The 24,690-nt window shown below is 39.5% G+C and overlaps 1 protein-coding gene across 2 annotated transcripts in view; it reads right to left on the minus strand.

Annotated features, from left to right (window-relative positions):
• The window catches only part of FAM135A (family with sequence similarity 135 member A), a 138,576-nt gene that overhangs the window by 70,960 nt on the left and 42,926 nt on the right, over positions 1–24,690 (minus strand). For both annotated transcript variants that reach the window (XM_026654784.2, XM_026654791.2), the window contains 5 exons: positions 15,577–15,656; positions 6,252–6,391; positions 6,077–6,147; positions 5,420–5,593; positions 429–555 (listed from right to left, as the gene is read on the minus strand). In XM_026654784.2, the coding sequence (XP_026510569.1) occupies positions 429–555; positions 5,420–5,593; positions 6,077–6,147; positions 6,252–6,391; positions 15,577–15,656 (592 nt within the window). The remainder of the gene's footprint in view (positions 1–428; positions 556–5,419; positions 5,594–6,076; positions 6,148–6,251; positions 6,392–15,576; positions 15,657–24,690) is intronic.

The raw sequence follows: 24,690 nt of genomic DNA on the forward strand, positions 1-24,690 counted from the left end.
AAATAATATAAAGTGAGTACTGTACACTTTGTATTCTGTGTTGTAATTTAAATCAATATATTTGAAAATGTAGAAAAACCCAAAATATTTAATAAAGTTCAATTGGTATACTATTGTTTAACAGTGCAATTAAAACTGCAAATAATCACAATTAATTTTTTAAATCGTGATTAATTTTTTTGAGTTAATTGCGTGAGTTAACTGTGATTAATCAACAGCCCTACACTAAATATTTTAAGTTTTCTATAAAAAGGAACTTGAAACATATATCACAGCCTTTTGGTAAAATTCTTCCCTTTATAGCATGTCACTAGGCATAGTAAAGTGCCTTTAATTAAGTTTGCCCTTTATTACCATTCAAAAAGAATTATTACCCAATAAAAATCAGAAATATTATAAATAAAATAGTCAATCAATAATATTCTTACATCTGCTGATAACTGTTTTGTATAGTTATTGCCAAAGACCACACTTTCAAGAGTAGGAATCACAGTGTCCCTGTTCTGTGCTGGTGTGTTCCTGTTTAACCAAGTATTCTTCATGGGACGAGGAAAGCTGCCAGAACCATTTAAAAATAGAGAAAAATATCCACTTGATTATAAACACAAAGTGAATTGAACACATGTAATAAGGAGTGTATGCCACAATTATTTATCATAGTAGCAGAAATTCTTAACACAAATCATTTGTGTTTTTAATGAAAGTCAGAGGGAATCAAGATGTTCAGGTAATTACTGGTTTTGAGTACCTTCTTACAACAACTGCAAAGCTTGTTTCTTGAAAATTTCTTGAAAAGTATTTAAAAGGACACCTTGGGTAATTAGATTTTTAAAAGTATTTAAAAATATTTCTGGGTGAACTGGTAACATTCTGCTCCAATCATGACTATAGCAACATGAAAATTACTACTTCATTTTAGTCTCTTTTCACATTATACTGAGATGAGATATAAAGTTAAATTGCTCCATTCACTCACCACCGTAAGAGCCAAAACCGGGAGGAAAAATTTGTACACACAGAACACCAGCAAATTCAAAATTTTTGCCAGTATTGTATAAAGGTGCCATGGAAGAATATTACCCCGATTCTCTGAAAACATCATACATACAAATAAGAACAGTTTTTGCTAGCAAATATGAAATTTGTGCACCATAGCTAAAGGGATACTGCAGCTTAAATAATAAATTCACCTTCCTGTAATATCGTTTTGCGGACTGACATTTACACGTGTACTCTGTGCATTGGAACTCATGAGGAAGAGTTCAGGGAAAGAGAAGGAGCTGGCATGGAGTATTTGAAGATTCGGGAGGAAAGCAAAGAAACATAATTTAAAGAAAAATCTGTGTTTAAGAAACAAAATCAGTATTATTAGTGTAATGCTGTTTGTTTTTCCACCCACCACACTTGTTTTTGATGTGTTCTGTAAACAAAAAAATTTGTGATTCCATCCCCCACCCCCCCCCAAACGAGGAACAGTTTAAGAGAACTTGGGGAAGGTGTTTGAAGACAGAATCTATTGACTCCTGCAAATTTAGGAGACTAGGCAAAGGATGACCAATAAAAAGGCAGGGCAGAAGTTAATGCCACTGTGGCAGTGACAAGAACCTCAAAGAAAAAGGCCAGGGACAAGGTCAAGGCAGCAATGACAGCAACCGCAAGTGCACTAATAGCAGCTGCTGCAGGCACCTCCTTGTCTATTGGCCATTAACCACAGTCAGCAGCTAATCCTTTTGGCTTCTGCGTTTGAACCAAATAGTCTTCTTCCAGTAAATCACCATGAGTAGATGAGCCACCACTTTCTCTGACTAGTCTGCAGCATAAACTGCTGTATTGCAAGAGAAAGTATAAAAGTCACCTACTAAGGTCAAAGACATTGACATAATATATCTACTTGAAGAGCTGCATAAAAATGAACTTTAACAGTATTTCTGAGTTAGTCCCAGACTCAGCACCATTGTTGACTTGTATTGTAAAACTAATAAAGCAGATGTAGTCAGGGTCACAGACAGAATGTATATTCTAAAAAGGAGATGGTAAAAGGAGGATGATCTTGTCATTATGATGCTGCTCTGAGATTTTGGTAATCTGGGTTCAGTTCCCAAGCTCTGTTGCAGACTTTCTGTGAAAGTTGGGTTGGTCACTAAGGCTATGTCTACACTGCACACCATGGGTTCCAGAGAGCAGGGTACAGTAACTCCTCACTTAACGTCATCCCGCTTAACGTTGTTACGTCGCTGATCTATTAGAAAACATGCTCGTTTAAAGTTGCGCAATGCTCCCTCATAACATTGTTTGGCCGCCGCCTGCTTTGTCCACTGCTTGCAGGAAGAGCAGCCTGTTGGAGCTAGCTGGTAGGGGCTTGGAACCAGGGTGGGCTGGCAGCCTCCCATAAGCTCCCCCAAGTTCCCTGTGCGGCAACCGCCCAGCAGGCTATCAATTGCCGGGCAGTTCTGGTGTCCCTCCCCCCACTGCCGTGTGCTGCTCCTGCCCTCTGCCTTGGAGCTGCTCCTGGGAGCCTCCTGCTTGCTGTGCAGGGGACGTGGGGGGGGAGCGAGGTGCTGATGTCAGGGTGTCCCCCTCTCCCTGCTCCTGTACCCCATCTCCACAGAGCGGCGAGGAGGACACAACAGGGCTCAGGACAGAGGGAGCTTGCTGGCAGCAGTTGCTGTCTCAACTTGCTGATCTACTTAAAATGGCAGTGTACTTAGAGTGGGGTCAGAGTACTTAAAATGGAAATGCGCATCTCTCTCTCTCTCACACACACACACACACACACACGCACCACCCAGCACTTTGGAAAGTGGAGGGATTGATGTGCTCCAGTTGGATAGCGTGGGTTCATCATCACGTTCAGTTTCCGCAGGGAATGTTTGCGGCCACTGCCATGCATCTATTGTGTTTCCTCCCTCCATTTGTGCTGCCTTGTAGAGTGTGAGGCTATATTAACAACTTGTTAACCCTTAAGGGCTCATCCGAGTACTAAGTATCAGGGGGTAGCCGTGTTAGTCTGTATCCACAAAAATTTACCATCAGATGCATCTGAAGAAGTGAGGTTTTTTACCCACAAAAGCTTATGCCCAAATAAATCTGTTAGTCTTTAAGGTTCAACTGGACTCCTTGTTGTTATCATCCGAGTGCTAGTTCAACATTTAGAGCAAGGCATTCCCTGGGAAATATCCCACCCTCTTTCACCTTCTCACTTCACCACCTCAACCAAGCTTCACAATTATCATTGCTGTGTACACTATTAAATTGTTTGTTTAAAACTTATACTGTGTGTGTGTGTGTGTATATGTATGTATGTATGTATGTATGTCTGTCTGTCTGTCTTTTGTCTGGTGAAAAAAATTTCCCTGGGACCTAACCCCCGATTTACATTAATTCTTATGGGGAAACTGGATTCGCTTAACAACGTTTCGCTTTAAGTAGCATTTTTCAAGAACATAACTACAATGTTAAGTGAGGAGTTACTGTATTTGTAGCTACACACCAGAATGAAAAGCAAACTTAATCCACACTGTGGCTTGTAGCTACACAAGTTAGTGACGGTCTCTATGGCAATAGCGAGGTAGCAGGGAAAGGGTCTCGCAGCTCCCTGAAGCAGAGAAAGGCTCTGGCAGCAGGGAGCTGTCAGAACCTTTCCCCAACACAAAAAGAGAGACTCTGGCAGTGGGGAAAGGCTCCCACAGTGGGGAAGAAGCAGGATACTACACTGCTAAAAATAGCAGGGTACGCAGGAGGCACTACTTGAGAGCATAGAGAACCATGTAGGGTACATACCCTAAGGGTTCTGGTGTGTCTTTACTCACATAAGCAGTGCCTCACTGTCTATGTTGCTATTTACAAACATTCTAGAGGGACATGCAGTGTATGTATTCTACACATTGCTGTAAGGAGTGTGCAGTATAGACATACCCTTAATGTTTCTTTCCTCAGTTCTGATCTTTGTAATGGCAAGGGAAACAATACTTTCTTTCTAAATAGACAAGACAAAGGGTGAGCTATAGTCTCTTAAAATGTGTATGTACAGCACCAAGCACAATAAGACCCTGCTTTCATTTGGGACATCTAGGTACTACTGTAATACAAATAATAAATATTCAAATAAAACCATGCAGTAGGTTCTCTTACTGCAATAATGGTAAAAGCTGCTCAGTTGAGTCCTATTTTTGTTGTTGAGTCACAATAGTACAGATGTAGAATATAAATGTAGGCTACAGAGCATGATATTGCTTATTTGTATGTGGGGGGGAGAGGAATAGATGGTTGTTTTGTTAATTTGGCATTATTAGTTTAGTTTACCTGTTTGCATAAATATATATACTACTTTAAAAAAAGGTTTGTTTGTAGGTTTTTCCATAGCTGCAGACAACCTAACACAACACTTTTAAAGCTCCATCAGTTAGATTACTGAAATGTAAGTTTTGTATGGGCACGTAAATAAGAAAAAGAAACTCTTAAAATAAACACTTTAATTCAACACATACTGGTAAGGCCATCAGAAAGGTACCAGTAGAGAATACCACCAAATACAGGGTCACTCCAAACCCTGCTAGAATGAGAATGTACAAGCCCACATACTCCTTTATTCATTATTCCACAGAGTCTTCCTGAAAAAAATAATTATAACATAACACTGTGGGGGGAGAAGTGGTGTTACTCTCCTAAGCTCTGTCCACGAATTAAGCTCCTCCACCCAGGACAAAATGAAGCATCACATGCAGTAGACTATGCTCAATTCATAACAGGGTTATCCCTCTTCTTTCTGGCATATCCTTTGATAATCTATGTAATAGTTAAAGCTGATGTGGATAGTGTCATCACTATGCTTCAGAGTTAACGGTCAATTTAAATAATCAACGGAAGTTTACACCTCAGCTACTTTTTCAAGCTGCCTGAACACTCAAAAAGACACTATCATACTGGTTATACTGTGTTCACATTATATAGCTTTTCTTCACATCTATGAAGGCTAGAGATGTAATAAAAAAATGAAAGCAGATTCTGGAGTACAAAGTGTAGAAATCAGGAAAGAGTACTATCTCAACAAGCCACTGAGAGTCAGCTCAATTCAACCCATGGATAAAAAAGATAAATAAAATGAATAGAGATCACCTCACCCTAACTACAGATTGTATGAACACTAGCAGAGGGTGATATTGCTTGCTCTCTACTTCTTTTCTCTTGGGTGTATTAAATTACTACAGTTATCTGCGTTTTACCACCTGCACTCCTTTTATTCTAGCACAAACTAGAACTCAAAATTTCACAGTTTTAGGAAAAAAACAAAAAACCACCAAAACAGCTTCTAATCTAAAACATCATAAAGCACAATACATCATATACATAAACTTACTCAAGTAAGTTACAATAACTAATAATCCAATACATTAATTGAATCTTATTAATGGGATATTACCTTATCAATGGCTGGTGTAGAGCAACCAAAGAAGCATGGACTGTAACAGATATGACAGAGAGGTGGAAGTAATCAAACATAACATTGACGTAGTGATGAAGGCCCTGGTGTAAGCTAAAGTGCAACTTTAAAGTTCGGCTACTAATTAGTTGCAGTGTGCTCAGATCATCTGGCCTTGGAAAAAAAAAAAAAAAAGTGTAATTACTGGAACAATGTTTTAAGTCATCCAATAATAAAATCCCCAATACAAGAAACAGCAAGCCATTATTTAAATGACACAAGGCCATAGCCATATTGGTCTTCAATAACTTTAATATATTAAATATAGTATTGTTTTATATCATATCATGTATAAATATAATTACATCTCTAAAAGGGAACAGCAGGATGAATAGGTAAACAACAAGGAATCTCTCCTAAACATAGTAATTAAAGTCTGCAAGCTGTCTCAAGAGATTAACCAGATTTTCTTACCCATACAAATAAACTTCTAATATATGAATAGCTGATTTAAAATAAATTAAGCATTCTAGATTTTAAAAATGTTTGAGCAATATTTTATATGCAAGATGTTATAATTTTAATCTCTCCATTTAAAAAAAGCAGTTAACAGGCATTTCATTTATTTAATAAAATATATATTATTTTTGAACTTACGAATAATCTGTGTCTGTGAAGTATAGATCTAAGGATAGCAGGAAATTCATTTCATTAAGGGATTCTTCAATCTGAAAAGGAGTTAAAAACATGACAATTATGTTCAGTATTTTGCAAATTATGCCTAAAGGATCTGAAGTATCTGAATAGTTAAATATACTTGATGGCAGATTACCTTCCGTTCATCTAAGAGCATTTTAATTTTGAAGATCATAACATCATTCACTGAAACCTCCTCATTTTTGTACAGAATTTGAAATGTTTTACTGCAAATTACATTGTCATGGACTGAAGCTGGAAAGGCAAGATCAGCACCTGAAAATCAAGCAGACATTGAAGTTTTAAAAGAATACAGTGCAGATAATGAAAATATTCTATTGTTCTACTTTGAAACCTATTATTATTTTACAGCATCCAATTGTGTGCTAGACACCTTACAGCAGCCAAGGTCCTAATCTCGAAGAATTTCTATCTAATTTCAGATATGATGCAATGAAGTGAGCCAATAAAACCAGAGAGAGGGGACACTGCAGGAAGAATAGGGGGTTAAAGCAATCAGATTACAGAGTTACTGAGCAAAGGTGTAACACAGTGCAGTCAGATTTTTTTAAAAGAAAAATTATATTATATAATGTAATATATAAGTGTATTTGTTGATTCACTTCTTGTGGCACTGGCTTAGAAGTGATTCCACGGGAGTGATTTAAAATGAGAAGAGGGCAGTTAAATGTTTGCTAAACCTGTAATATATTACTTCCTCTTTGTTCCCTTATAAGATCCAACAGTCTCATGCTTTTTTTTCTCATTGGAAATCATAAACAAACAGTACAGTTAAATTCTTCAATCATATACAAATATGTACTACTGATCAAAAATGTGGTGGATTGAGGACACTAAACTATTTTTGCCTAATTAATAAACCAAATAAGGTAGTGAAATGTAATGATGGGAAGCACACTGAGATTGCCTGAATCTTCAAAGCAATGATATTTAGCACTTTTCATCTCCATATTGTTTTACAAACTTTAAGTAATCAGTCCTCTCAGCATCCTGTGAGAGGGTTACGTATTACCCACATTTTAGAGTTGGCAAAATTCAGGCAGAGAGGTTAACTGACTTGACCAAAGCCACCGAGTGAATCAGTGGATGATCTGGAATTAGAAAGTAGGTGTTCTTGGCTTCCAATTATGTGCACATTACTCTGACTACATTACATCGCATCCAAGTCTTATATTTGTTCAATATGGCACATTTACTTTAAGGACAGGATGGACTGAAGAAAATGCGTGAACAGAAATATGGCAAGAATGGTTAGAGAAGTGGAGAGACTGACTTGAAAGGAAAGATTTAAAAAGTTGGGTAAGTAATGAATAGTCTACAAATATTTGAAGGGTGTGACCAGAATGTAGAGGATTCATCCAGCAAACAGAAGGGATTTAGCTAGGAGTAAATGAGATACAATTTAAAAAGCAAATATTTACTGATAGTGAAATGCATTAGCCTATTGAATAATGACCAAGGAAATACACTTAAACTAGAGTAGGCAAAATAAGAGTAAGAACACTACTATGCAATAAGGAACAATCCTCAACGGGCAGACAGGGCTATATCCTAATAGATGTTTTCCACTTCTAGATTCTGTGAGTGTGGCAGACAATGCCCTTCTATAACCCTGATAACATTTTAGTTTTGCCTTTTGCAATCTATCAGGAACTAGATGCAAATATAAGTATTAGTTCATTGGAGTGTTTATATCTACATACTCAAGTTACATTTATGATTGCTATGAGCTCTATCTAACTCAAATTCAAGTTCTCTGTCTCCTGCCCTGCAAGCTCTCTGCATTCTTCTTGGATTAAACAGCTATACAAGCTGCATCCTATCAATCCCAAGGGATAGTCACCATTGATAATGACTTCAAAATGAGTCACATTTTCAGCTTTACACAGCTGCCCAAATCTTGTCCCTTTTATAGACTGCACCAATCCAGAATGGTATAGGAGAATGATGCTGAGGATGCACTGAGCTTACATGAGTTTGGTGGTGAGAAAGAATAGATTCTTTCAAGGCAGATCAACAGTCAGCAAAGAAGAATCTTTAAACATGGACAAACACAATGTAGTACCATGAGCACTCCCTCGTGGCCCGAAGTCACTCTCCAGCACCTAGGGTTGCCAACTGTCTAATCGCACAAATCCAAACAACCTTTCCCAGCCCCCTTCCCCACCTCTCCCCCAAGGCCATGCCCCTGCCCTGCCCCTTCTCCGAGGCCTCGCCCCCGTTCACTCCAGCCCCTCGGTCGTCGCTCTCCCCCACCCTCATTCACTTTCACTGGTGCTGAGGCAGGGAGTTGAGGTGCAGGAGGGGGTACGGGCTCTGGGCTGGGGCCAAGGGGTGCGGAGTGTGAGAGGGGGATGAGCCTGGGGCAGGGGGGTGGGGTGCAGGAGAGGGTGCAGGCTCTGGGAGAGAGTTTGGGTGCAGGAGGGGGCTCAGGGCTGGGGCAGGGGGTTGGGGTGCGGGAGAAGGTTCAGGGTGCAGGCTCCAGCCGGGAGGTGCTTACCTGGGGCGGCTCCTGGAAGTGGCGGCATGTCCAGCAGCAACTCCTAGGCTCAGGGATGGCCAGGTAGCTGTGCAAGTTGCCCCCGCCCGCAGGCGCTGGCCCCGCAGCTCCCAGCCAATGCAAGCTGCGGAGTCGGTGCTGGGCTTGGAGGCAGTGTGCAGAGACCCCCTGGGCCTGCCTGTGCCAAAGGGCAGCAGGGACATGCTGGTCACTTCCGGGAACCGCAAAGAGTCAGGGCAGGTAGGGAGCCTGCCTTAGCCCTGCTACGCTGCCGGACTTTTAGCCGCCTAAAACCTCCCGGATTGGCTTCAGTAGCCTCCGGGAGATTGAGCCCAGCCCCAGCCACGCCAGCCAGATCGGCCTTAGCCCCAGCCGTGCCAGTCAGCCCTTTGATCAGTTAACCACTTAAACAAAATATTTGTAATAGTTTAAATGGTTAACTTTTTAAACGATATTTACATCCCTACTTCCCCGTACCTCTTGTCTGGAGTTTGTCCTTCTCCAGAGGCCTTTTCAGACAGGTTATTGCAGTCTCAGCCCTGCTCCTTGGGCAGGGTCTCTCATAGGCTTCCCTGCCTGGAGAGCTTTCTCCTGAACTTCCACATATTACTGTCAGGTTTCCAGCCTTTGGCAGTTTCAGTTACTCTCTCAACCACACTCCCTTGCAGCTTCCTGCTACCTTTTCTATTGGAATCCCCTGATTCCACTTACAGGAGGCTCATCTTGTAATCAGGGCTGGCTTAGCCCCAGGCTCTCCAGCCCACACACAAACCATTATGTTACAAACACATATTCCTGTGAAGAGTCCTTTTGAGCTGATTCCTCAAGCCCAGTTATCAAGTAGGGGCCTATGAAAGCATCGTCTACTGCATCATCCTCCCTCACATTTACATGATTGGGACAGTTCCCTCTCCTCATTCCTCCCCGTTAATAAATAAATAAATAATAAAATCAAACTCAAAGAGCAGTGATTGTGAGTGAGACCCGTTACCTATGTATGGAACCCAATGTGACAGAGGACTCAACAGACTTGACCCAAGTCTTGGCAGCATTGGCAGAGAAAGAAACTACTCCTTTCATACCCAGGCAGATACTTTTTTTTTTTTTTTAAATAACTACAGACTCTTCAGACTAGTCTCTCAACAACCTTCGATACACTCCAGGGGGTTAATTCCTGTGGGTTGTGCAGTTTCAGGGTGGGGGAGACTGAAAGGTCAAGCTAGGGAATCACTGAACAAAATCAGTGGAGAATTCATTCATTCTTGTACCAACATGGAAGCAGCCAGACCATCCCTAATCTGATTAATCTTTTCCTCAAAATAACAAGCAATTTCCACACAACAGGAAGGACTCAGAGCAGCTACTGAACTAAAACTGTCCAGATTTATTAGACTGGGATAGTAGGCACTAATAATGTTAGAACAATTCCCAGGGGCATATGATTGTATCCCTTTCCTTACATCCTTTATATAACAACTGGTCTTAGATTGTAAACTCTAAAAAAAGGAACCGTGTATTTCCATAGTACATTGCACAATGAGACTCAAGCTTGATTGAGGTCTTTGGGCATTTTTTTAATATTATGTCTACAAAATATATATTAAAAGAACGTTAAAGTTGCAAAATCAGGAATTATTAGGAAATAACAGAATTATGGTTGCCTATGCAAACTTAATTCGTCCCCATTGAGCCATTATGGACTAGGCTTGTTGGAATTTGATTTTTATTTTCTTTGAACTTCATTTGATAATATCCGTTTATTTTTAATTAATCAATTTACATTTTCACAGTTGCAGGAAATTATGGTAGTGTCAGACAATAATTACTTAATGAAGGCTCTTTAGACTTTAGATGTTAAGATTCAAAAAGTTAAAACTTTATAAACATTAAAAAACAAATGATTGTCAACATCATATGTCAAAACATACAAAGTAAATAGCCTTAAATCAAACTCTAAGAAGTTTTCAAGTAGGTTTTTCATACTTTGCCTTGCTGTAAATTTTGATCATTATTGATGGAATTAATGGGTATGGGTGGTGAAACTGATATTTAGCTACATTTACCAATAAAAAACTAATCCCTCCAAGCCTAATTATGACACAGTCTTTACTTACACATACATTACTTTCACAAGACCCCCTGCCCCATTCAATGAATGGGTAGTTATTCAGCTTTTCTTTTTATCCTCCTCATTCAATGTGCAGCCCCAAACCTTCTTGGCTGGGAACACTATCCACACCATCCACTAGATACAAAATTGCTAATATAGTATCTATTTTTAAGAAAGGGGAAAAAAGCGATCTGGGAAACTACAGGCTCATTAGTTTGATCTCAATTATATGCAAGGTCTTCAAACAAATTTTGAAAGAGAAAGTAGTTAAGGAAATAGAGGTTGACGGTAATTCGAATAAAATACAACACAGTTTTACAAAAGGTAGATTATACGAGACCAACCTGATCTCTTTCTTTGAGAAGATAACTGGTTTTTTAGACAAAGGAAATACAGTAGATCTAATCTACCTGGATTTTAGTAAGGCACTGATACAGCACCACATGGGAAATTAGTTAAATTGGAGAAGATGCAGATTAATACAGTGTGAGAATTGAAAGGTGTATGAGGAAATGTTTAAAGGGGAGACTACAATGGGTCATACTGAAAGGTGAACTATCAGGCTGGAGGGAAGTTACTAGTGGGCTTTCTCAGGGATCAGTCTCGGGACCAATCTTATTTAGCATTTTCATTCATGACCTTGGCACAAACAGGAGGAGTCTGCTAATAAAATCTGCAGATGACACAAAGTTAGGAGTTCTTGCCAATACAGAAAACCGGAACATCATACAAGAAGATCTGGAGGACCTTGAAAACTGGAGTAATAGAAATGGGATGAAATTTAATAGTGCAAAGTCATGCACTTAGGGATTAATAACAAACATTTTTGCTATAAGCTGGGGACATATCAGTTGGAAGCTACAGAAGAGGAGAAAGACCTGGGTATATTGGTTAATCACAGGATAACTATGAGCTGCCAATGTGATGGGGCCACGAAAAAAGCTAATGTGATCCTAGGATGCATTAGGCGAGGTATTTCCAGTAGAGATAGGGAAGTGTTATTGCCATTATACAAGGCACTTGTGAAATCCCATCTGGAATACTGTGTGCAATTCTGGTCTCCCATGTTTAAAAAAGATGAATTCAAACTGGGACAGATGCAGAGAAAGGCTACTAGAATGATCAGAGGAATGGAAAACCTACCTTAGGAGAGGAGACTCAAGGAGCTTGGCTTGTTTAGCCTAACCAAAAGAAGGCTATAGGGAGATATGATTACTCTTTATAAACACATCAGAGGGATAAATACCAGGGAGGGAGAGGAGTTATTTAAGTTAAGCGCCAATGTTGACACAAGAACAAACAGGCCATCAACAAGTTTAGGCTTGAAATTAGATGAAGGTTCCTAACTATCAGAGGAGAGAAGTTCTGGAATAGCCTTCCAAGGGGAGAAGTGGGGGCAAAAAACCTAACTGGCTTCAAGACTGAGCGTGATAAATTTATGGAGTGCATGGTATGATGAGATGCCTACAATGGCATGCAGCTCATCTATGACTGCTAATAGCAAAAAAAACCAATGTTCGGAGATGGGGCACTAGATGGGGAAGTCTCTGAGTTACTACAGAGAATTCTTTTCCAGTTGTCTGGCTAGTGGGTCTTGCTCACATGCTCAAGTTCCAACTGATAGCCATATTTGGGGTTGGGTAGGAATTTTCCCCCAGGGCAGATTGACAGAGACCCTGGGGTTTTTTTGCCTTCCTCTGCAGCACGGGTCACTTACAGGTTTAAACTAGAGTAAATGGTGGATTCTCTGTAACTTGTAACTCTTTAAAACATGATATGAGAACTTCAGTGACTCAGCCAGAGGTTCTGTGTCTATTATAGGAGGGGTGGGTGAGGTTCTGCGGCCTGCAATATGCAGGAGGTCAGGCTAGATGATCACGATGGCCCCTTCTGGCCTTAGAGCCTGCGGCTCAGAAACAGCTTCACTGTTGTAGTTCAAACTTTCAACAACAACAAAATTTCAGTCTGAGGCAGATACCCTACATGGAAAATTTCTGCTCAAACAGTTAAAATTTGACCAAGTTATAAGCAACTGAAAACCGGGTCTTAAAATGGAAAGTATTAAGCAAACTTATGTTAGGAATTCAACATGGCACACATTAAATGGATTGCTAACTGATAGGTGTCTAAATCTAATTGTAGATGGGGCATCATCAATAAACAGCTGTGTTTCTAGTCGGGTTCTAAGGGTTGCATTCTTGGTACTACACTATTTAACATTTTTATCAATAATCTGGAAGAAAATATAAAATCTGATAAAGTTTGCACATGACACAAAGATTGGGGGAATGCCAAATAATGAAGAGAACAAGTCACTGATACAGAGTGATCTGGATCGCTATGTAAGATGGGCACAAGCAAACAATATGCATTTCAATACAGCCAAATAGAAGGTCAGACATTTAGGAACAAAGAACATAGGATATAGTTACAGTATAGGGGAGTCTACCATGGGAAGCAACAACTCTTGGGGTTATGAGGATAATCAACTGAACATGAGCTCCCAGCGCAATGCTGTGGCCAAAAAGGCTAATGCAATCCTTGAATGTACAAGGGAAGCTCAAGTAGGAACAGGGAGATTATAGTACCTCTGTCTTCAGCACTGGTGTAATTGCTACTGGAATATTGTGTCCAAAATTCATGAAGGATGGTGATAAATTGGAGACGGTTCAGAGAAGAGCCATGAGAATGATTAAAAGATTAGAGAACCTGCCTTACAGTGACAGACTCAGGGAGCTCAATCTATTTAGCTCAACAAAGAGACTTTTATACTCTTGTGATCAAATCACCCCATAAGAATCTATTTTCGGAACAGAAATTTGATATAAGAGGGATTTTCATTGTAGCAGAGAAAGGTATAATGCGATCCAATGGTTGGAAGTTGAAGTTAAACAAATTCAGATAGAAATAAGGTGGAAATTTTTAACAGTGGGAGTAATTAATCATTGGAAAAATTTACCAACGGTTGTGGTGGATTCTTCATCACCAGAAATTTTTTAATCAAGATTCGATATTTTTTCTAGAAGATATGTTCTAGTTAAACCAAAGCTACTGAACTTAAAGCAGGAATTAATTGAAGGAAATCCTCAGGCTTGTTTTATGCAGGAGGTCAAACTAGATGATCACAATAATCCCCTGAGTTTAAAATCTATGAATAGTGCCCATTTATAATTATAAGCAGGAGAGGTAACACCACCTAGTGGGGTTGCCTCATACTTCCTATTGCAAAACCTATTTACAATTGCTTATAACTTCGCCCAACTTTAACCATTTGGGCTGAAATTTTGCATGCTGATTGTCAGCCTCAGGCTGACCTGTTTTGGGAAATTTCAGCAATAATGGTTCACCTATTCGCAAGAATGAGGTTAAAGAAAATACATTGTTTTGCCCATATTAAATTCAGGGAACCTTTTCTTTGAGAAGATTCAGCACCCACATGATGATCTGAAATTTGGCCAGGTTCAGTTGGGGAGGGGAAGCTTTTTTGTGTGAGAGTGTATGTGTGTATGTCAGCGATGTGCCTTTTGCCATTCCTAAGGAAATCCACCCACATTTGGCCAAGTTATAAGTGTGTGGAAAAACTGCAGTTTGTACATGCTCAGTAGAGAGTAGCTAGAGCTTCAAAACAAACTTCCCTGAAGAGTCCATCAGCCCAGGGCTGAGCCAGCCCTTCTCTGAAACCAGAGCTATAGGCGACAGGCTGGGCTAGATCAGAGCACCGGAACTGAAAGCAGGAAGCCTGTCTCCCCTAAGTTCTCAGTGATCCCCTTGCTTACACCCAAGCAAGCATGGAGGAGGATTGCTGCCTGATTTAGCTGACAAGAGCTGGACTGGGGGTGTGGGGTGAGGAGGAGAAAGGCATTAGATTGGGTCAGGGAGCCTGGGGTTGGGTGGGTGGAGAGACTGGGACTAAAAGCTCTTGGGGAGGGAGTGGGAAACTGGCACTGGGAGTTAGGTTGGGGAGAAGACTGGAACTGGCTGAACAAAGAGGCTGGGACTGGGAGTAGGGTTGCAGGGGAGGAAGGCTGGGACTTGTTTTGCAAGGAGACTGGGCAACACAGATTGGACAAGGAGATGGAGGAGGGGAGACAGACTGACTGGAAAAAGAGACTGGGAGTGGGGAGACTTTAGGAAACAGCTATTTAGATGGTATTGTTAAAAGCTATGTCAGTAGGGCTACCCTGATTCTCCTTCCCCACTTCAGAGCTATGTTGTACTCTTGACTTTCAAGGTTTACGCCAGGGGCAATAAATTATTTTTCATCAGAATAATTTAATATATATAGCATTATATAAAGGCAATGACAATTATTCAAACAAATGGACTAAAATTCTAATCTCATAAGTATATCAGAACATTTTCCCTTTCATGTGTGGGTCCACTTAAGGTTACTAGTTACTTTTAATAAAGTCATGGTGATTGAGGTCTCTCAGTGAGTCTACATTAAATTTGCTCACTTTAAAAGCAAAAAGATGTCTTTCTACTTGGCAACCCTGCAAACTCAACACAAAATCTGAAAGTCAAGCTGTTTTATTTGTTTCTCCTGTATCATTTCCAATAATAGAGTGTACAGTCAGCTTCAATGAATAGTTCTGTGAAGATGAACAAGGCAGATAATTTACATAGGTCAGCACAAAAAGAGACTTTTTATTCTCAGTTACTATTACAGATTTTTTTTAAAATTATGAAATGAGGCATGTGAAGCATTGCTGGCGTTTAGCTTATAATAATTATAGCAAGTCAGACTCTGAACCTAAAAATCCTGGAGGTGTCCTCTTAATTAATGTAGTCAAACTAGACTACATTCACTATAAAAATTCCTGTACTTACCTGTCACAGGTAACAAGCTGGCTTCTAATTTGTGCGGAACTCTTGGAGGAATTTTCATAGATGCACGAATCTGGTAAAAACTAAAGAAAGAGACCAAAAAATCATTTGCAAACTATGAAATAAACAGTCACTCTCATATATTTACCAATATACAGACACACAAAAATTCTAATACAAAATACATATTTTCCTTTCATGACCTTCTTTAAGTTTCACACTTTTAAAAGTGGTGAGGAGGGAGGAGAGAGAGCATTTCAAACCTTAAAATGTGAGGTTACAATTGTAACTTTATTTTATTATCCACATGATTACCTATCATTAACTATAAGGATAGGTAGAAAACTCAAATACATTCTGAAGCCTAAATTATACAATTCATTTCCATCTTTATTTCATCTTCTGGTTCTCTCTTCCCTATTGTATTAGTCCCTCCATCCCGTTCTAGTTCCTTATTGATACTGATTTGGTTTTTGGTCAAAATAGCTCAAGAAAATATATCTTCAATATTGCTTTTAATCTACTGAACTCATCATCATGACATAAGAATCTAAAAGTATACTACATGATCTTTGTTCTGTCTATTCCCAATTTTCATCATCATGGAAAGACTAGACTGAAAGGTTTTACATTTAAACCAGCTCATTATCAGATTATAATCTCTTTAGGACAAGGACTGTGTCTACCTCTATTTTTATATAGCTCTTAATTTGGGAATTGCCACACTGCATTCAACCTAGTACTCTGTCTAGTCTAGTATCCCATCTCTAGGACGAGGTGCTTCTCAGGAAGGTGCAAGAAGCTCTACAGGGGACAATTAAGGAATAACATGCCCATAGCAGAAGCTTCTTCATAGACTCTCAGAGGCACAAAAATTGGTCCTTTCTAATTTAAAAAAAAAATCTCATCTAATTCTCATCTAACGTAATGGAAAATTTCTGATCACCCATATCAATGTCTAATCCTTTTTTTGAATCTCACTAAGATCAGTCTCACTAACATTTTGTGGGAATGAGTTCCACAAGTTAACCATTCATTATGTAAAGAATTTATCTGTATCATTTTTAAGTTAGCTTCCTTTCAATTTCACAGACTGTCCCCACATTCTCATATTATGATAAAGGATAATTAACACTGAATGATTTATCATTTGTATTCCGTTCATTATTGTATGCATCAGTCATACTCCTCTTATTCATCTCTTCTCTAAATGAAGCAGTCACAATCATGTCAATCTCCTGTGACTCATTTTAGTCACCCATCCTCCTCTATTTCTACTACATCTCTTCTGAAATACTGTGACCAAAACTGAACACAACAAGGCTCCAGTTACAGACAGAGCCTCTCGATGCTACCATAACATAAATAACATAAGAAAGAAGTAGGCAACTAAAATCAATTCTAAATTTTAACCCGACACAAAAATAAGTTAAAAGAAAACTTCAGTTTGGCCAAAACTGTGTGACAAAAATAGTGAGATATTGGAACACATTGTTAATAACTAAATGTTGATAATGTGTTCAATACTTGTACAAGAGATAAAAGGAAGAACATCTCTACCCTGAAGAGTTTACACAATCTAGAATATCACCATTTTAAAAAGTGATAAAACAGCACCAATATTACATTTATAAGCTTTGCGATTTTTTAAAAACCTGCAATGAAGCTGTAGAAAAAATAGGTATAAAAATAAAATACTCAAAGAAATGACTCATCACCTGTCAAGCATGAGTTAAGAATAATAATTTTTCATTAACTACATAAAAAATACATACAAAATATTTAAATTAGATATCCAACATCTCGTTCTATTACTGTAGGGAACTGAGGAGATTATTTAACTAAAGGAGAACTCTTCACAACCGAAATCCAATTGGGACGCATTGTAATACAGGAACTTATTTCTCATCACTGGATCAGCTATGACTTTGCATCACCTCATAGGTAATATTGATTTCAGTTAAACCAAGTAGAGGTGGCATACTACTGTCAACCCTATGATGGCCTCATCAAAGGCCATCTTAAACATACAATATAGTCAAATGTATGTAATAATTTCTGGATCCAAATATAGCATTTTTCTAATTACCACCTAGATCTTGACATGTTATTCTAAATATTACTTTGGAATTTGCTCCACTACTTGGTCCAAAATAACTAGACTATGAAGGTGATCAGGAACAGTCAACATGGATTCATCAAGGGCAAGTCATGCCTGACCAACCTGATTGCCTTCTATGATGAGATAATTGGCTCTGTGGACATGGGGAAAACCAGTGGATGTGATATATCTTGACTTTAGCAAAGCTTTTGATATGGTCTCCCACAGTACTCTTGCCAGCAAATTAAAGTAGTATGGATTGGATGAATGGACTATAAGGTGGATAGAAAGCTGGCTAGATTGTCGGGCTCAAAGGGTAGTGTTCAACAGATCGATGTCTAATTGGCAGCCAGTATCAAGCGGAGTGCCCCAGGGGTCGGTTTTGTTCCAACATCTTTATTAATGATCTGGATGATGGGATGAATTGCACCCTCAGCAAGTTCGCAGATGACACTAAGCTGGGGGGAAGAGGTAGATACGCTGGAGGGTAGGGATAGGGTCCAGAGTGACCTAGACAAATTGGAGGATTGGGCCAAAAGAAATCTGATCAGGTTCAACAAAGACAAGTGCAGAGTCCTGCACTTAGGAAAGAAGAATCCCATGCACCGCTACAGGTTGGGGACCGACTGGCTAAGCAGAAGTTCTGCAGAAAAGGACCTGGGGATTACAGTGGACAAGAAGCTGGATATGAGTCAGCAGTATGCCCTTGTTGCCAAGAAGGCCAACGGCATATTGGGCTGTATTAGTGGGAGCACTGCCAGCAGATCGAGGGAAGTGATTATTCCCCTCTATTCGGCACTGGTGAGGCCACACCTGGATATTGTGTCCAGTTTTGGTCCCACCGCTACAGAAGGGATGGGACAAACTGGAGAGAGTCCAGCGGAGGGCAACAAAAATGATTAGGGGGCTGGGGCACATGACTTATAAGGAGAGGCTGAGGGAACTGGGCTTATTTAGTCTGCAGAAGACAAGTGTGAGGGGGGATTTGATAGCAGCCTTCAACTACCTGAAGGGGGGTTCCAAAGAGGATGGAGCTAGGCTGTTCTCAGTGGTGGCAGATAACAGAACAAGAATCAATGGTATCAAGTTGCAGTGGGGGAGGTTTAGGTTGGATATTAGGAAACACTATTTCACTAGGAGGGTGGTGAAGCACTGGAATGGGTTACCTAGGGAGGTGGTGGAATCTCCAACCTTAGAGGTTTTTAAGGCCCGGCTTGACAAAGCCCTGGCTGGAATGATTTAGTTGGTGCTGGTCCTGCTTTGAGCAGGGGCTTGGACTAGATGACCTCCTGAGGTCTCTTCCAACCCTAATATTCTATGATTCTAGGGGCAAGCATCTCCTTACCCCATTTAAAACTGGGGGGAATTACAAAGGTAGGAAATTGCTGGCGGTGACACTGATACAAACTTAACTTCCCTGTCTCACCTTTGGTAGGTTATAGTGAATCGTACTGCTGCACTGAAGGTATTATTTGTGATATATTTATCAATTATGTCAAAAGCACCTAGAGTATATGCCCTTCTTAGCATTTGTTTAAGTCTACTATTTATTAATTTATTTAATTCTAAAACAGCTGCTCTCAAACTGTGGTTCAACACAACTGGTAGTCTTCAAAACTCTTGCTGGTAGTCCACCTCAGATTTTCAGCAGAATAGTGCACTGCTGTTTAAGAAATTTAGGTTTTGGAAGTAGCATGAAAAATGTGTGTACTCTATAGAATAAATATTTAGTTTTACAGTTTGGAAAGATGTCAGCCACCTTACTCAGAGTTCATCCCATTTGAATCTTTACCTAGAAAACTGATTCCCTAACACACACTGAGAATCATGTGCGCAGATCCTTGCATCTGCACAGTTTTCAATGCAGGTTCAGGACCTTAGGTCGCAGTTCAGCAAAGCACTTTAAGAACATACTTAACTTTAAGAACTTTGCTGCATAGGGATGGTTTGCTGAATTGACACCTTAATTTGTCCCTTTGGCCAGAGGCAAGCAAAAAGCAAAAAGAGTACTGAAAAGAAAACGGAATTTGGAAAAGGTATGTTTTAAAGGGGAAAGAGAGATTTCTGAAATCTTTAATACTTTTTTTGCATGAAATAATTTAATTCACCTTAATGATACTACTTAATGACAATAATGTTTACAATCCAAGTTCTAAATTATTTTATGATAAATGTATCCAGAGATTGAGGGATGTATTCGTTTAACAGTTAAACTGATTAAATGAAAAATACATTGCATCATCTTTATTTTTCCTCCCATTACTCACTTCCAATTCAGGAAAACTTCACATACCATTACCTGCACTATGTAGTTCAATTTAGGTTAGCTGAAGAGGGAAGAGGGTTGTTTGTTTGTTTTGAAGACAGGTGGCCTCATGATACTCAGTACAGATTTATACTTTAAGTAGTTTTTAATACATAAAACATTTACCTTCTAATCCTAATATCAAAATCCTGTAGGGGTTCAGCTCAGGGCAAAGTATGTAAACATTAAATTAAAACCTCATCCCCTGATTTCTGAAGTAAGTAATGACTTAACTACAGTGATGTGAACATCCGCATGCGTGCGCACACACACACTCTATTTACCAAAACTGTACACCAGTACACTGCCTTACTGATTTGAAAATACAGTACTGTGAATATTAAGGATCTAGCTGCAGACAAAGAGCTACAATGTGAAAAGGTATTCCAGTCACTGAGATATATGCATAACCTAGAAACTTTAAAAGAAATGTTACATTATTTGCCAGACTAAAGAAAATTATACCCTCCTCACTTACAAAGTATTTTGTTGCCTTTATCTCTCACACCCACTCTCTTTGCTCCACCCAAGCGTCACTCCTGACCACTCCCCTTTGCCTCTTTCGCCCTCTCCTATCTTTCCTGACTTTGTGCCTTCTCTCTGTATGCTTGGTTCAGCTTCCCAACTAATTTATGCCAAGCTCCTTCCAGGTCTATTTTCAAAATAATTTCTAACAACGACCCATTCTATTAAGCATTTAAATTACGATGTTCTGTTTAAGTACTCCACTGTATTGCACCTGCTTGTGCCTCTAGATTACAATATTGCAAGGCAAGGACCTATTACTTGTCTGGCACAGTTCACCAGTTAAACTAGGTACCCTTACATTTCTTTATAAATCAGATGCAAATATGTGCATGAATTTACCTCCTATCTACCACAAGACGTACACAACATCTCAAACAGAAAATAAATAAATAAAAATAAATAGATAAAACTTTGTAGGTGACCTTTAGGGTCTAAAAATTGTATGGATAATTAAAGATTAACATAATAGATTTTTTTTGATGAATAAGCCCGGTTACTGAAAAGTAACCTATTATGTCAGAACTTGTGTATTTTGCTTATTTATATTTTTTCTTGACTGTATTAAATGCTGTTGGATGTAGTTAAAATTTTAAAGATTGCATGGAAATCAGAAACAATTTGTGATAACACGATACAATGTAATCATGGGAAAGTTACTTATTTTTTAAGAAAGGAAAGATCAATGCAGCTTAGGACAGTCACTCTACTTTATGGTAACTGTGGTTCCTCAAGATGATGTCAGTGTGTATCCTATTGTAGGTGTGACTGTACTTCACGTGCACAATATCTGTTTTTTTTGTTTTAAACAGCTGTGACCATCAGGTCACACATGCACTCCTCATGCTTGGGAATACACAGAAGACCAGCCACGACCCTCATTCAGTTACCTCACAATTCAAACCCCATGGTAGCTGAGGATTCAGAAAAGAGGGGACAGAGAATGGGTTGTGAGATTCACACTGATGACATCTTGAAAAACCATAATTACTATCAGGTAAGTCACCATTCTTTCTTAGATTCATAGGTTATAAGACCAGAAGGGAACACATGTTCATCTGGTCTACCTTATGTCCTTGAATTATTTCCTGCTTCAAAATCCAATAGCTTTGGTTTAACAGGAGCATATATTTTAGAAAAACATCCTATCTGGATTTTAAAATGTCCAGTGATGGAGAACCCACCATGACTCTTCGTAACCTGTTCCAATGATCAATTACCTCCACTGACAAAAATCTGCACTTCATTTCCAGTTTGAATTTGTTTAGCTTCAACTTCCAGCTACTGGGTCATGTTACACCTTTCTCTGCTTGATTGAAGAGCCCATTATCATATAAGTATGGCCTACGTTCTTTGTTCCTAGATGTCTGACCTTACATTGGCCATACTGAAATGCATAGTGTTTGGATGCATCCAGCATACCAAGAAATCCAATTCTCTATGTATCAGTGACATGTGCTTTTCATAATTTACCACTCCTCCTTTGTGTCATCTGCAAACTCTGTCAATAATGATTTTACATTTTCTCCAGGCAACTGAAAAAATGTTAAATAGGATAGGGCCAAGGATGGATCCCTGGTGGACCTCATTAGAAAAAACAGTCACTTGATGATTATTTCCCATTTAGTAGAAGGGGAAGGTTGGCAGAGGTTACAGAGAGATTCATAACTCTTGACCAACATATCACAGTGGACATTTGGATGATGATGAAAATTGTGTTACTGTAATCAAAGAGGCTGAAAGTCACTTTTTCTGAAACATAGGCCCCTTTCAAGGTGGGTCATATGATCTATGATAAGTTGGAAATGGAACAGGACAAGATATCCAGACTACCTGAACTACTGTATTTTATACTGTATTTTCTTTTATTTGCAGTAGTGTAAATCCTGAGTGAGCAAAGCATTACCCTTGAATCTTTTAAAGAATGAAGAGATTAATCTGCGGTGTCATTGAACTGCTTTGTTCCATCAAACAGGAGATCTTTGACAACATTCTGCAATTCTTTTGGGGATTCCAGAACATTGCAAACAGGATGTATGCCGCATCACTGTTTCTGTTGCCACTGGGTGGGATGCAATACCCTCTGCATCCAACTAAGTTTGCAATGATGCCTTAGCAATAAGCTGATCCTCTGTAATAATTGTCTGGAATTGCTCTCTTTGTTCCTGAAGCAAATGTTCAATAAAAAGTGTGAACTTACTATAGTGAATGTAATTGTATTTGGCAATGAGAATTTGATAATTCACCACTCTATGTAGCAGTGAGGCCAACTAAGTCTAGACATTTCTGGTCTCTGTCATGAAAGGTGGACTCACAATGTTGTTGTTATGGTACTTATCAGCATATGCCACCAATTAATTCAGTGTTGCATGTGTAAATAAATAAATATTCTGACCCTTTTTCAGGCACATAATATTTCTTGCCTGCCCTTTTACACATTAAGAGGTACTGACACTGGGATTTGCCATACTGTTTTAGCCAGTTCAAGAAAAGCTTCATATGGTAGAGTTACTTGACCTGAAGCAGCAGTATGGAGTAGGTCAAACAGCTTATGCTCCTTTACTTCCTCTCTTCATGAGGTCCTGAAACTGCCTGAAGTCATCTGTATAGGAAGAAGGCAGCAGCAACATCACTGCCCCATAAAGCGAAGAGGAAGATATATTAGTTGATACTGCTTCCTCATCTGTTCTTCTTTCTTGCTCCTCAAACAACTCCTCATATTAAGGAGATTGATGGGAAAGATCCTGTGGTAAGGTGGTTTTCCCCTCTCATTCTCCCTACCCAGTTGTGTAGGCACCAGACGAGAGTATCCTATTTGTAGTCCAAATGGAAAAGGTGGGACTGCAACGCTGACTTGAACACAGAGATTGTTGGGTGGCCTGTATGTGTTTTGATCTTACAGACTCTCTGGGGGAAACTGAGGAGAAGAAGCCAAAGGAGGACATCTAGGTGAGCCCTGAATAGAAATCTGAGAATCTGAAGAACTCCCATCCTCAGACTCCAAGGGAGGGGCAGTAGACTGTGGGATGGCTAAAGGCATAACTCCTGACATACATGGTACCAGTGAATGTGTCGGTACCAGAGACAAACAGGAGTCCCATCTTGAAACAGTCCCGGTACCCAAGAGTTGGCGGGATTCTGATTCTTTGGGTATCAGAAAGTCCTCAGATCTGTGGTTCTCAACCTTTTTTCATTTGCGGACCCCTAAAAAATTTCGAATGGAAGTGCGGATCCCTTTGGAAATCTACTGTCTGTATATATAATTGAATATAGTTGAATTCTGTTCAGTCAGGTTTCAGTCTAAGTCTTTCGCAGACCACAGGTTGAGAACCACTGCCTTAGATAACATGAACCTTCCAGGTAGTGAAGTTAGTAATGAAGAGGAATCCTGGAAGGATGGGCCCTCTCAGGCTCTCAGTGCTGAGGGAGCTGCAGTTTTTTATTATACCAAATTCTCTTACTACAACAAGTGTTGGGCATATTTGAAGGTACATTCAGTACTGAAGATGAGGTATTTGGGTACCACACACTTATGCCTAGTCAAGGAGGCCTCCTTCGACTTCTGTTAACTGAGTACCAAACTCAAGGTAGCCACCAGTGTAGACTGAGGCTGTGTACCCAGAAACTCAGGGCTAGGAGCACTGCTTGAAGCCCTCTTAGCCAATATGGGTGTATTGGCAGTGATAGATCTGGGAGCCTCAGCTGCACCCTTCCTTCCTCAGCTTCCGGTCCCAGATAAAGAGAAAATGAACATGAAAAAGAAACCAAGCCATCAACCCCAACTTAGCTCAGCATATAGCCTTATTCTCTCAGGGAGGCTTCTATGACCCCTTTGTCAGGAGTCTTCGGGGTAAGTCTGTACTCCTCCCCAGCCTCCTCCTCCTGGTGGGGTTGCTTCCTTTTCAACCCTGTTTCTGAGCCCAATACTGTCCTTTATCCCTTTCCAACCCAGTGTGGGGTTTGTATACCCCATCACAGAATGCTATAATAAGTAGACATAAGGAAATTCTAAGAGAATGTGCTATTATTTTATTTGTGTTGTGTTCTAAAGATTTGAATTCCAATATCTATGTGCACACCAACTGTCTTCATTATATGAGGTACAGTTGTAATAAATGGTGGAGGGATTATTATTACATTAATTATGTGTATTGCTGTAGTGCCAGTGACTCTAGTAATGGACAAA

Source organism: Terrapene carolina, unplaced genomic scaffold (genome assembly GCF_002925995.2).
Source record: "Terrapene carolina triunguis isolate 2854851 unplaced genomic scaffold, T_m_triunguis-2.0 Scaffold42, whole genome shotgun sequence".
NCBI lineage: Eukaryota > Metazoa > Chordata > Testudines > Emydidae > Terrapene > Terrapene triunguis.